The 13,550-nt window shown below is 34.4% G+C and overlaps 1 protein-coding gene and 1 long non-coding RNA gene across 5 annotated transcripts; one reads left to right on the forward strand and one right to left on the reverse strand.

Annotated features, from left to right (window-relative positions):
* The first annotated feature begins 3,570 nt into the window (after positions 1–3,570).
* Positions 3,571–4,385, forward strand: LOC140036991 (uncharacterized). The gene is made up of 2 exons (XR_011840721.1): positions 3,571–3,897; positions 4,051–4,385. It is a non-coding gene; the product is annotated as an uncharacterized lncRNA (long non-coding RNA).
* Positions 4,355–10,653, reverse strand: LOC140036990 (beta-glucosidase 11-like). Of its 4 annotated transcripts, none has more exons than XM_072080406.1 (13): positions 10,596–10,653; positions 10,372–10,445; positions 10,170–10,239; positions 8,610–8,685; positions 8,447–8,518; positions 8,173–8,260; positions 7,790–8,045; positions 6,578–6,693; positions 6,217–6,437; positions 5,894–5,922; positions 5,726–5,813; positions 5,127–5,217; positions 4,355–4,819 (listed from the first exon to the last, which is right to left on the reverse strand). In XM_072080406.1, exons 3-13 carry the CDS (start codon positions 10,215–10,217, stop codon positions 4,570–4,572), a joined length of 1,335 nt encoding a protein of 444 aa, XP_071936507.1. In that variant the 5' UTR covers positions 10,218–10,239; positions 10,372–10,445; positions 10,596–10,653; the 3' UTR covers positions 4,355–4,569. The 4 variants fall into 4 exon arrangements, with proteins under 4 accessions (XP_071936507.1, XP_071936503.1, XP_071936506.1 ...); XM_072080402.1 differs by lacking the exon at positions 10,596–10,653 and adding an exon at positions 9,848–9,903 and having other exon boundaries at positions 10,372–10,589; XM_072080404.1 differs by lacking the exon at positions 10,596–10,653 and adding an exon at positions 9,848–9,903 and having other exon boundaries at positions 4,580–4,775; positions 10,372–10,589.
* Between the last annotated feature and the right edge of the window lie 2,897 nt (positions 10,654–13,550).

Genomic DNA, 13,550 nt, shown 5'->3' on the forward strand with positions numbered 1-13,550 from the left:
ATGGTTTCAAAATATACAATACGATACCTCATGCTTTGAACTAAATTGTAAAGGTGACGGAATCCGTTAAATTTAACGGAAATGACTTATTGGAACCTAAAAAAAAAATTTTATACTTAATTTTTATCAAATATACCTATTCTACCCCTTAACCCTCAATTCTCTCTATTTAGAGAATAAAACAAATGATTTTTTTGAGCTGTCTTTTGCTTAATTATATCAGGGTATTTTGGTCATTTTGTCCATTTCCGTTAACTTTAACGGATTCCGTCACCTTTACAATTTAGTTCAAAGCATGAGGGGTCGTGTTGTATATTTTGAAACCATGGGGGACTTTTCTGTGTATTAGGTTTACCACAGGGGGCTTTTTTGTTTTTTACCCTAAAAAATACTATTACATTAGTGATGATTTTACAATACACCTTAAAATTCAGCAATCTCTTCAGCAAGAATGCTGCTATATTAGCTTTCAAATAATCGTTTGCAACACCTCAAATTGATTACACACACCAAATGTTTCTTTATGCCAAGGCATAACATAACGCAAACTTACCAATTTAGTCTTTTACTAACTCCATAACAAACAAAACTCATCACAAGATTCACAACTTACGCATTAGTTGAACCACCATTATCATTCATTAACTTTTTGCCTGTACAGGATTTACTTCATTTTGGTTACCCATTTTTTCTATTACGATGAATTTTCTATGTAAGTACATCCACATGTGTGCATGCCATGGCTTTTTTATTTTTAGTTTTTCCTTGACATCTAAGACAATGACGGCAAGTGAAGGCTTTCCTTGTTGAGTGAACAGAGTCCTCATCATTCACAATTAAGAGGTGTACAGGCATGGTCAATCCAACATGATTGTTCAATACATTTGTGTATTTAATGACCCTAACCTAGAAATTCTATGTTTTCATGTATAGTTCTCTACTTAACTACTAGCAATGCAAATCTCACTCTGTACAAAAACCAAGCTAGAGATGTTTCCCCACCAACATTTGTTCTTATTGTTACGAACTCTTCCATGTGGGTGTTCAACATATTAAAGGATTCAATGCCTATCTTTGTTTTCAGCACCACGTTTGTCGTTGAATCTCTGGAGATAAGTTGATTTCCTCGCTGCTCTTCTGTTTAACAAAACTTGTTTTGGTGCGGCTGCTGCATCCCCTATTGGATACCATTTGTTCCTGCAATTGGAATTTGACCCTTTTTGCCACAATTCTTCTACTTCTGAGGCAGACGAATAGAGGAAAGCAGCACATGAAAAAGAAGGGGAGAACACTAGTAAATGGGGGCTAAAGCACTTTTTTAAAAACTTGAATTATTTCATTATTCGTCCCAAAATCTGACTGCAACATTTTTTCCTCTCGGCAAATTAAGAATTTCTTCACCCCCCAACTTGGATTGCTTAATAGAGATGAACTAATGGAACTGGTCAAATTTGCAGCATTTTGCTTTTTTTTTTTTTTTTTTTTTTTGTTGTCTCAAAACGACGTCATTGGTAAATCCAATTACAACATCATCATTTTGTTAAATTGCGCGAAATGGCACTTGCGAGGTCCCGTGCGCTCTTACTTCCCGCTCAAGCTGCATGAAGGCTAGAGGAGGTAATTTAATTAGGGGTGCAATTGGGCTTTTTGAGTCTAGGTTTTAGCAAGCTCAAGTTAAACTCACAAATTATATGAATTTTTGGGATTCAAACTTTCGGGTTCAGGGTAATATTAAAAGGCTCAATCTCATTTCACGTTGTTATATGAGTTTTGGGTTCAAATTGGACTTGATCCAAACTCATAATTAAATACATGACTATATATAATATATATTTTATAGGAATAATTCATAATTCTCCCCTGAGGTTTAGGACAATTTCATTGAACTTCCTTAATATTTCAAAAATTACACTTACCCCCCTTGATTTCACATTTTTTGTAACTAAACCTTAGACTTGACCAAAAATTTAAATGAACACTCTAAAATGCCCTTAGTTTATAAAGTTTATATTACTTTTCAAAATAATTGTAAAATATATAGCACAAATATAAAGTAGAAGTATCAGGTCTTCAATACCTATATTTATTATTTAATAAACAATTATTACAACAGTTTTTATCGTATTGATAGACTACTGTGCATGGTGCTTTGTTGGGGATATGTATTCTTTTTAAGTTGGAGAAGAATGTATTGTGATAATCCAAATTCTTTTAGAGTTTCTAAATTTTAAAATTGTTGGAAAGGTTACTAGTTTACTAGTAGTTTTGGATAGTTTCTTTTTAAGTTATTCTTGCAAATGGAACTTAATAGCTAAAATGGATAAAATGTTCATTGATTTACAAAATCAGAAACTTAGTTCATTAATTTATCATGTGAATATATGAACTCACATTTATTGTCCTCCGCATTTGGAAACTTATCTAAATTAATTTCACTCTTACCAAAATATTAATACTTGAACCTATCTTAACTGAATCGAGTATACCATATAAACAATTGTTTTGGAATATTAAATCCAGTTCAAAGATTTAATATTCTATGCATTAACCAAAAGTTGGATAAATTTTCAAGCATTTGGAATTTTGGAAAGGCACTTGGGAAAACAAAAATAGTGAAAAAAAATTCTCAAGAGTTGGGTTCAAACAACATCAAGTTTAAGAGCATCTTGGCACCTTTATTTATTTTTTCTTATTTTAGTAGAACTTAGTACTTTAAAAGACAAACCTTGTCATTGCTAAAACAAAAATTGATTGATTCTCCAATTTACATACCAAATTATATGAGTTCATCGATAATACCACCAAGAATAAACAAGATGACCGTTTTACATTATAAAAACTTTTCATGGGAATATCCCATATTTTCAACTAGAAGCATCTAAATCTAGATCTTATTACTTTCTTAGGAGTGGGGAAACGGTGGGACTAGACAATAATCTTTTTTTTTTTAATAAGTGGAGAGGTTTAAGAGGACATGTGACACCTTATTTTGGTAAAATTAGTGAAAGAATTTGTAACTTTCATTGCAAAAATGGTGAGTAACTTTTTGCAATGAAGAGGTGCTTCTCATAAGATATTAAAGCTTACTGTTTTTATGGCTAAATTTACTAATTTTATGGTCAAATTTACTACTTTATCTCCTAACCTTACTTTTCAAGTTTCTAGGACTTGGAAAGCTAAATGACCGTAACAAAATGGTCGCTAAAAGTACTAGTCTAGACTGTGGGGAACTTATAACCAACTCTTATAGTATTATCTCATTAACTTACTGAATTGTTAAATACTAAATTTGATACATTTAAGTATATATTACATCAAGTAATAAGTGAATACCTTATCATTTATTTTTTCGAACAAGTTTTGTCTAAAAAATTCAATGTCAGTTAATTAATTCAAATGTTCTAATTTTCATTATGAAACACGTCTGAACATGTTAAGATTTAAACTAATTAAGTTTAAATGTTAAATTGAATTATCAAACAAAACCTAAGTTGGTCATTTGCAAAGGCCCACATGCCCAACACGTAACCAATTCCATCAGAACTTCTAGATTAGCAAGAATGAGGGATTAAATTGGTAAAATTGATTGATAAGAGACCACATTTGCCAAGACTCTAAAAATAGGCACCAAAATGGTCGTTTTCCCAAATTCCTTTCTCTGCAACTTGTTTGCTGGTACATGATTGCATTCACAATAGCACTACCAACACTATTCCTTAATTGAATTTCGAATGCTCGAGATAGAGAAGCTGCTTGTATCGATGGTTTTATTGCAAGCCATATGCCTACCAGATTACCTTAATCAGGCAACTGAAGATTTTTATGATATTAGGGAGATGTTTCAAGCTGGGGCAAAAACTTCGGCAGGGCAAACATTGCAAATCCTATTGACTTGAGGTAAGCTTTATGTGTTTCAGTATAGTGGAAATATAAATCAAAGTTCAATGAAGTTATCTTCTTTTCGGGTGCGTGAGTTGCTCTATTCTTAAATGTAAACTTGAGGATCTTGAATTTGAATTCCTGATCTGTAAAATTAGAATTCTTGATCAGTTAAGCTGCCTAAAAGGAAAGGCGACCTGTTCCAGCAAAACAGATGTCCAAGACAATCCAGGGAAATTGTGTGCTTTCAATACCAATTTCCAAAAGAATCAGCTATCCGTGCAATCACTTAGTAGGCCTCTGTCGAATGAGAAGGGTTTCCAGTTAGTTGATAGTACTATATGCTGGGTAGGGCAATTGACCCATATACCATAGCCTTTCAGGCTCTCTCAGTTCGAGTTGTACAAATTTGCATGTTCCTGTCATGTTTTAGTGCAAATGAAACCCTTGTCATATAAAGCTGCTGCAAAATAAATGATCTAATCCATATGGAATTTACTGGCATACTTAAAACATATCCTAACACTACCCTTTGGTGCAGTTCGTGCACAGTTACTAAATACATTGTGCATAACTTGAACAGAGAACCCCATAAGCACAAAATGATCAAAGACAATTAGGCATGGGAAGACGAAGTCGTGCAAGTAAGAATCAGAAAAAGAAGAAATGATGCAAGTATTGTACTAGTCATCACTGATCAGAGGCTTTCGACGTCGAAGAGACAGAGATTTCATTTACAACTTCATTTATCTCATCAGGCTTGATGGTTCTTCCCTTGAGGAAATTGGAGTACCAGTGGGCTGAGAGCTTTGGGTATCTTCTCAATTGCTTGTCATCCAAATCAACGTAGTACAGGCCGAAGCTGGTTGTATAGCCGCCCATTAGCTCTAAACCATCTAGCAAAGACCAGAGGAAGTACCCTTTTGTATTTGATCCATTTCTTCCCAACATTTCAAGATTAAATTAAAAAAAAAAGAGGTCAGAAAAGTTGACATTTAAAATGGTGAGAAAAGTCATTTCAGAAATAATTTCAGTGATACTGTGACCTCATGCATTTAGTCTAAAAAGTTGAGCAGAACATGCCTTGCTGCATGGCTTCGATGACCAATTTTTGCCAGAATGATTTGTAAAGTAGTTACTGAAGAAATTGAAATCTCAAAACTTGGGGAATACATAAAATTTAGCTCATACAAATAGCAGTAAACACACAGTTGAAGTGACCCTAATTCAAAGTTGCATATGCTTACTTTATAGCATCAAGCAAGGTCCTAATATATGAATACATATATTTCACCCTTGATGTGTCGTTTAGTGTTCCATTGCGCTCAGTTCCTTTACCTGTCAAAAACAGTCCAGCCACGAGAATCTGAAACTATTTGCAATCATATTGAACAAGAAAAGAGCAAGAGAAATAAGCTAGATAGTTGCAAACATCTGCTGATTATAAATTCATCAGATGAGAATGCATTTGTGGCAGAGCTCAGCCGGCCAAAAAAGTTGCACAAAGTACAAGAGCACCCTAAACTTAATGCTAGAAACTTAGAGAGCTAAAACCATGCATATATATCCACGAAGAGGAACAAATCCAAAAGGAAATGATAATTCTCAAGTAATATATTTTTAGTGGTGGTATAATTAGGTTCGCAGGTTAAGTGATCACTTCATTTCTCTTTTTTGGTGAAAAAACAGATGTAGTACCAATCATGTCTATCGGAGGTACGCATTTGTCAGAATCAGATCACTAGTACAGAAACATTTGGAAAATGACTAGAGAAGATGCAGGTTAATGCATCCAAGCAAAGGCAGATATGAGTGAGAGAGAGAGAGAGAGAGAGATAGAAAGAACCATTTTCATGGATATAAGTAGGCGGATTGGCATATACATTCCTGAGATACTCCAGAATTCCGGATAGACCGGATGATGTATCATCATTCTGTGCCAAACCGGATGGTAATTAACACAGGACCGAAAATGAAGAGCAGGATATCTTGAAGTAAAACTGTTAATCCCAACCTGATTTTCTGGTGCATCTACTGGCTCAACTGAAGAAAAACAAAAAGACACAGTAATAAGTAAATTTAATCACAATATCTATAGGGAAACAAAAGTCAACATAGAGATATAGATTTTTGAAAGAAGGAGAAGCACTAAGAATTCTCAGATGAATCCAAGGTTGTAAACTAGTTCTCATAGAACTAATAAACAAGGCTTTGCAAAAGGATTTGATCAGTTGATTCACTCAGCAAAATCAAATCCAGCAAGGAATAAGTACAATGCAAGCTCACAGCACATGTGCTAAGTACAATGCAAGCTCACAGCACATGTGCGACACATACCCAGAGTGCTTAATCCCATATCAGCAACTATGTCCCTGATATTCACATTAAGGCTGCTAGGACTGTCCTTGACGTAGAGTGTTAAATAATGGTTCAGCCCTATAAAGTCGAATGAGCCCTTAAGTAGCCTAGATTCACGTGGAGTTAGCGCTGGAATTTTTGTGCCAGCATTCTTCTTTATGATGTCAGGATAGTCTCCAAACACCATTGGATGGAGAAACCTGCAGTCAAATTGTGGGTATACAATAAAGCAAGCTTATATTTTACTTAAAGCAGAAAAATGCAGAAAGCATCTTGCTGCTAACAAGAAATGATGAAATGCATAATTAAAGCACTTATCTACCAAAGATTCTCTACTCACCAACCAATGTAAAAATCAATGGCTCTTTGAGTTGCAATTATATCTTCTGTAGCATTAGAATATGGAGAAAACCAAGGAGCATAGATGTTTTGTCCCACAAAACCATGTTGAGTCGCCTGATATAGAGGTTCAACATCTGTTAATTGACTTACTTCACCTGATATGTTCCCAAATATGAAGATTAAAAAAAAAAACCACTTAAAAGAATTCTAAACAAAAGCATCAATGTCCTATTGTCTTATTCTTCCTTGGCAGATGCAAGGTGGGAACTCAATGATCAAACTGCATGATACTACACACATTAGTGGGAGTGGCAGCAGGTGCTTTATAACTGAATTGCCTTTCCATTTTCAGACCTACTAAGTTGCCCATTTTCCAATCCCCACAGGTGATCTGAAGCGTGTTTGGTCTCTATTCCAAGCTATTTTTCTATTCTTCCAGCTAAACCAAATCCCAGGAGCACTTGCAACCAATCGTTTTTTTTTCCGTATGAGATAAATGTAAACTGACAGAATGTTGATAATTTATCTCAGAGTAAATTGTGATTTCCTTGATTAAAATCGAAGAGGTGACAGATGAGTTTAAGGACAGAATTCTTTCACTGTAAATGACTACACCAGAGCCAGCACATAGCAGAATGACTCCAATTAGCAAGTAGACAAGCATCTAAATATCTGCTTGGACACTTAAAGCCACAAGTATATACAATAAGTGGCAAAAATACGCTTACGTGAAAGATGCTTGTCTAAGTGATAATGAAACTGTGACAGAATTAAAGTACAAGAGCACATTCCAGGTGCATCACTGGTTAGCATTAGTTTAAATTCACAATGCTCCAGAGTATCAATAATGTAGTAGCTTAACAAGGTTGGGCTAACACAGTGCTCTGGACAAGATCCACCACATTTCCATCCCTATCTCTATAAAAGTGAATCGGAAGATTAACCTACTCTGTAAATTCATCTCTAGTATTTTCCAGTTAACACCACTAACTAATAATAGTTTCCATCTATGATTACTTATTAATCACAGTGCCACCTCTGTACATGCAGAGATGTATATGGTTGGACATGGACTATGAGTTTATCGAAAACGATAGTCCATTAGGATCAATGTGACAAAAATCATATTTCAATCGCAGTTGTAGAGCTATCAAGATACTGATTGCTGTTTATGTGAAAAAAATTATGAAATAGGATATTATAGTAATACCTTATGCTTTTTGTAGTATAGCTTCACAGCAGATGAATGTGCCAGCAACATGTTGTGACCAGCAATATATGGCTCAGTTATGGAATTACCTTCGGAGCAGTTCAGTCCAAATGGAAAAGAGCAGCGACCTGGGGGTGCGATTCCATTATCATAACCACCCATGGCAAATATATTACCCTCATTTATGGTAGTCCAATACAGAACCCTGTCTCCAAATTCCTTGAAGCACACATCAGCATAGGCGGTAAAGTCTTTCCTGAAATAACAAACAAATAAGTGTTTAGATCTGATACCATAAATAAGCATCTATGCTTTAAAATATAAATCATACATAAAACAAGCTTAAATGTGAATGGATCAAAGTACAAATATTAAAAACTTACACTATCTTCCGACTGAGCCATCCCCCATATTCATCTTCAAGAACTTGAGGGGTATCAAGGTGAAAAAGTGTGACATGTGGTTGAATTCCTATGCGTTGGTCCAACAGTAAAGTCGTGTTAAGATGGAAAGAAATTTGAATAGATTGTACAGCATTTTGGAAGTTTATCTCCATGTTCTCGGGAAGATAAAGATTTGTCAATATGATGTCATTGATGCAAAAATCCATGAGCGGATTCCCTACAAGTGCTTAATCATTGTACAGGATAAGCTTACCATGGATTAGGAGTTCATTAATAAGATTGTTGTAATATTCTAAACCTTTGGGGTTGACACGGCCACTTCCATCTGAAAAGAGAAATTAGAAAACAAGGTATCAGAAGAAAGAAATAAAATGTGCAGTGGTCTTGTATAGGTAGTACAGTAGAACTCAACATACCAGGAATAAGTCTTGACCAGGAAATAGAGAGTCTGTAAGCCTCCAGACCTGTGTCTACCATGTGTTGAACATCTTCCTGAAACAGATATATTCCTAAAGTCAACTGCATCCTTATGTTAACAAGATAATGAATGATTTTATCACTTAATATCCACAAACATTTTTATACCAATAAGAAGAATCAAGTAGCAGGCTACTGAGATCCACGTAACTAACAATGTAACACCTTTCAACCAGCAAATACATTTAAGTAGCAGTCTAACGGAGCAGAATTCGGTAATACTGCAGGATGTTCGAGATACATATGGATGGAATCAGGAATAGCCGAGGCATGAACATTTAGTGTGATAATAGTGATGATAGTGGTAGCAGGTTGTTTTGTTTTGCTTAACGAGTTTGTCTTTGGTTGAATAGAGCAACGTCCAGCTATGCTGCTGCTCACTGTTGCATTGCTTCTTAGTAAAACAACTATATAATGCCCTAAAAGAATTGTTATCAGAAAAGAGAACAGGTTGCATTTGCAATTGTACATACAAAGTTGACATTCAGATGCTTCATCTGGTTGAGATAATAGTGAATATAAAAGGACACTGTTCACCATCCAAGTCACAAAGTTGAGAACTACTTTAGATTCCTTTCTTTAGGTTTGGTAGGAAGAGGGGGAAAGAAGAGAGATAAGAATTTGATTCAATATCTGATACTATCAGCAATTAATTTTGGTGTATATGAGGCATAAAAGTATATCTCATTTTTTCTGGTTTAAGTGCAACAATCTGCTGCCAACTAAAAAGTTTTAAATAGCTTAGCTTAAAGCTTCTATGCTCAAATATTAACCACTAGAAGAACGGATTTCATAGACGACCGATTACTTTCCACTACTATAAAAAAATCAAAAGATGGGCAGGCTAACAAACATCTAATCATCTATTGGGTGCCACAGCCATTGGTCTTTCCAGCTGCTCGGGACAATGTAGAAACTAACACAACAAAGGAAGTCGATACTAACAAAACAAGTAAAGATACTAACTATAAACATGTACACCTGCACAATTCACACATGAGTCTCTCAGCAATAGAATATTTTCAATCTCCACCTCACATAATTCATTTTAGGAGAAAATTTCCACTAATTGTCTGCAGAGCAATTTAGGAACACCATTAGCTGAAGTTAGATTTTCTATTGAAGTTCCAATGCCACCACTAGGCCAGAAAGCCTCAAACATGACTGAAATGTTTACCTTGTATTTGTGATAGTGATCACATGCTATGTCTCCGGAGGCTCCATTAGAAAGCCCTGAACATTTTATTGGAGATTAAAGCCTAAGTTACAAATTAACAAATCAATAAATAAATTTTTAAATTGCAAAATTTGAGTTTTTCTGATTAACTTCTGCCAACTCGTCTCAGTATAACTAATTTTCGTCCAACTCACCATTTGAAGCCCAGTCATTTCTCTTAACACTTCACTTTTTTTCTCTTTCAAAAAAGCTAACACCTAAGACCTATGGCTATTGGTACCCAATAGTCATACCCAAAAAATTTATTTTTCGACAAACTTACCCTTATTGGCATAAACGAAGGTATCCCAAATGCTAGGCGTCCTTCCATCTTCACGAGCAGCCCCCTCTACCTATACATATGCATATGATTATCATGTTACCGTATTCATGTTATTCATTATACACTATAACTACTAATCCTGTTCCAGAAAAAGAACTAGGTGTGAAGAAATTAAATCAAATGAAACGGAGAAAGTACTTACTTGAAATGATGAAGTGCCAGCACCGAAGATAAAGTCAGCTGGGAAGTCTGATCTTGTAAAATTCTCCACTCTGGCTATTGCCATTACAGCCAGAAGTTGCAACAGCATTAGCAACATTAGCAGTATAATCAGAGGACCAGAAGAATCCATAAGACTCCTCTGTTTCTGTTTCCACATGGTGTCTAAATTTACACTTCACAGAGCTAGTATGGAGGAGTTGTTACCTTTATCAACTCTCTGGTTTCTGTATTATTGTTGGGTCTTTTTATTCATTTTCAATTATGCCGGCATAAGTGCACATTTCAGACGAGAAAATCTCATTGGAAGTTTGCAGAATCAAGATAGCCAAGTGGGCAACTGCTCAAATAAAATAGTAATGTCATCCCCCTGATCTTTCAGCCACCCAGCCGTCCAAATGTGAGTCTCACCAAAATAAACAATTGATATCTAAGGAACAGTTTTGTATATAAGAACTGAAGGAATAATATTTTAGTTGCAGAAGTTCTCGGATCTGCATGGACAGACACCAAGGAAATACAGTTCCAGTGCTCAGCTGCCCACTTAAATTTTTAGAGATTTAACAAATTGGGCACGCCACAAATTTTGAAGCTTTTTTTTTTTTATGATAACTCAAAAGTCCGGATGGGTTTGACTTTAATCACCATTATCAGAATATTTGTCTCCAAATTATATGTCACGTACAAGAATCTACACATGATTTTTTGTAAGAAATTGTTTCATTTTTATCTAGTAAATCAATTTGTGCTAGTGCAAATTTTAAATCTCTAAAACTGAAGTAATATATGGTTGTTCTGCTGTGCGCCCCTTAGTGCCCTTAGGGTGCATGATATATTGCTTTGTCAACAAAAGTTTAAAATTTCTAACACGTAAATTGTAAGCAAAATACATGACGGAAGTACGGAACTGGTGGAGTGCCAACCCCTAAGGGGACGCACATAACGTAATAAAAGCTACAATAAATTAGACTAGTGGAATTTGGATTTCATTAGGTTCAGCCTAATTAAAGCAAGACTCGAAATCCCAGTGTATACGTGAGCCGAGCATATAGTCTAACTGACGGTCCTACTCGAAATCCCTAATCCTTTGAAAAATGGGCACATAGAGTTGTCTAGCTTGTAGTTTTGTGTGTGTATATATATATATATATATATATATATATATATATATATATATCCTACGCGGATGCACATATAAAAAGAGCTTTGGATGGCACCATTTACAAGTTTTTATTTGTCACCTATATGTGTACGTCAGTGATTCCACATTTTGTTCTTAAAGTGATTATAAAAATTGTATAAGATATAATGGAATAATGCATGGACATGAAGAAAATGACTATTTCACCCTCTATTTAATTGAGTAAGCTACATGTTGTTGCATCATTAACCGTTAGAATTTGTGTGCAATTAACACAATTTTAATGTTCATAATAAGACTTAATTATTTTTTGCCCATTACAATTATACTACAAAGTGATTCAAGTTCTTCTTCTTTAGTTTCCTGTGCTTTAGCATCACGACATCATAACTGCAACGTGATTGGAATTCTTCTTCTTTGATTTCCTGTGCAACTATTGTTCAACATTTTCTTGTTTCTACTGCTTCTTTTCCTTTTCTTGCTAATTGCGCAGGTATGCTTTGCTCTTCTTTTATTTAATTTGGTTTGTTCTGATTGTTGATTTGTAGAATTATTTTGTTATTTTTGTTGTTTATAAACGTGCTACTCCTTTTTGGTATGTGAGTTATAATCTCTGAGAATTAGTCCAATAATTGTACATCCAACTATAGATTGCTTTATTGTTAATTGTTTCTATTAAATTGTTTAACTCTCTTTTCTTTAGAATCAAGTTTGATTTTAAGCAGCTAACATCCACATTTTGGCGTTTGATTTATCAAGCTACAAAATTTTGTTAAAAAAAATCAATAAGTTATTTAACAATGTTTTTGTTGACATTAACAAATTACTATCATGTACTTCATTCCATGAGTATCCGAGTAAAAGAGTGAGCATTGTTTCTTTTGGCAACGCCATTTGTGAAGCCATTTTATGCTATATGTTTTTGTTCTAGGCACTATCTTGAAAATTCACTGGGGAATTTGCAGCTGAAAAAGAATTTCAAGGAGGCTCCTAAACTATATTCATTGACAATTTATGCCAAGATAATTTTACACACAATAGTTACATTCATGTGTCAAAAGTTGTGTGAAATTACTACGGCTAAAGATAATTTTAAATTATGCATTATTGTGCAGTTATGTTAATAATTTCTAATGTCCTTATGTTATTTTGTATTCTTGTTTTCCTTTAATCGCTGCACTAACTTTGTGTTCTACTTAGAGATTTTCATGAATTGAGAGGATTATAATTCTTTAGTATATAAGTTAGTTTTTATTACACTACTTTTCATCTTTTACATATTTTTCATATTTCTTTCACCTTCTTCTTAACTAGATGTTTCAAATTCATTAATCACTTCTTCAATAATTTTTTTTTTCACAACATAGGTACCAATTCCCACGTATTACATAGGCCTCTCCCCTAGTTTTTATGTATGATCTAGTATATTTGTATACGCAAATTTGTTACATCAAATGAATGTGTGAGAACAATAGTGCATGTACGTATACATTAAATCTTTTATGAAGTACACAATCTCGACCCTTTGTATTATTCTTAGCGTTTTGTATAACAAAAATAATGATTATTGATTAGTTCGGAAAAAGAATTTAGATTATTGATTATTCGTGACACTACTATACAACCGTGAGAAAAGAATATGTAGAAAAAAGAAAAAAGAGAGCGTTCGAGGAGGTTCCTATAATTGTTATTTTCTTTAATTGCTACCTTTTCTTTAATAATTGTTATTTTCTTTAATGGAATTGTCCTGGGTTTGTGGCCATTGGATGTCTATATCCTTTATTGATAAATTTCGAATGTTTGCACTAGTTGTCTCTGTATACTCCATCTACAAAGTTAGGAATCGGGTGCTATTCCAAAATGAAAATGTATCTGCTGTGGTTATAGTAGGTCAGATTATCGATACCATCTCATGTATTAGAGCCTCATAGAGAGATGTGCCAAAGATTCAGGAGAATTGGTTGCTGATTATTGAGTGGGGTATTTCCCATAAATGCTTTGATAGATGAATAGAAATTTGG

The sequence above is a fragment of the Coffea arabica genome, chromosome 2e (genome assembly GCF_036785885.1).
Source record: "Coffea arabica cultivar ET-39 chromosome 2e, Coffea Arabica ET-39 HiFi, whole genome shotgun sequence".
Classification (NCBI taxonomy): domain Eukaryota; kingdom Viridiplantae; phylum Streptophyta; class Magnoliopsida; order Gentianales; family Rubiaceae; genus Coffea; species Coffea arabica.

Coding starts and splice junctions, on each gene's coding strand:
- LOC140036990 (XM_072080402.1), bottom strand. CDS start 10,548: ATGTGGAAACAGAAACAGAGGAGTCTTATGGATTCTTCTGGTCCTCTG. Junction 8,686..9,847: donor ATCACTATCACAAATACAAG/GTAAACATTTCA, acceptor TATCTGTTTCAG/GAAGATGTTCAACACATGGT. Junction 6,694..7,789: donor TATACTACAAAAAGCATAAG/GTATTACTATAA, acceptor CCTCTATATCAG/GCGACTCAACATGGTTTTGT.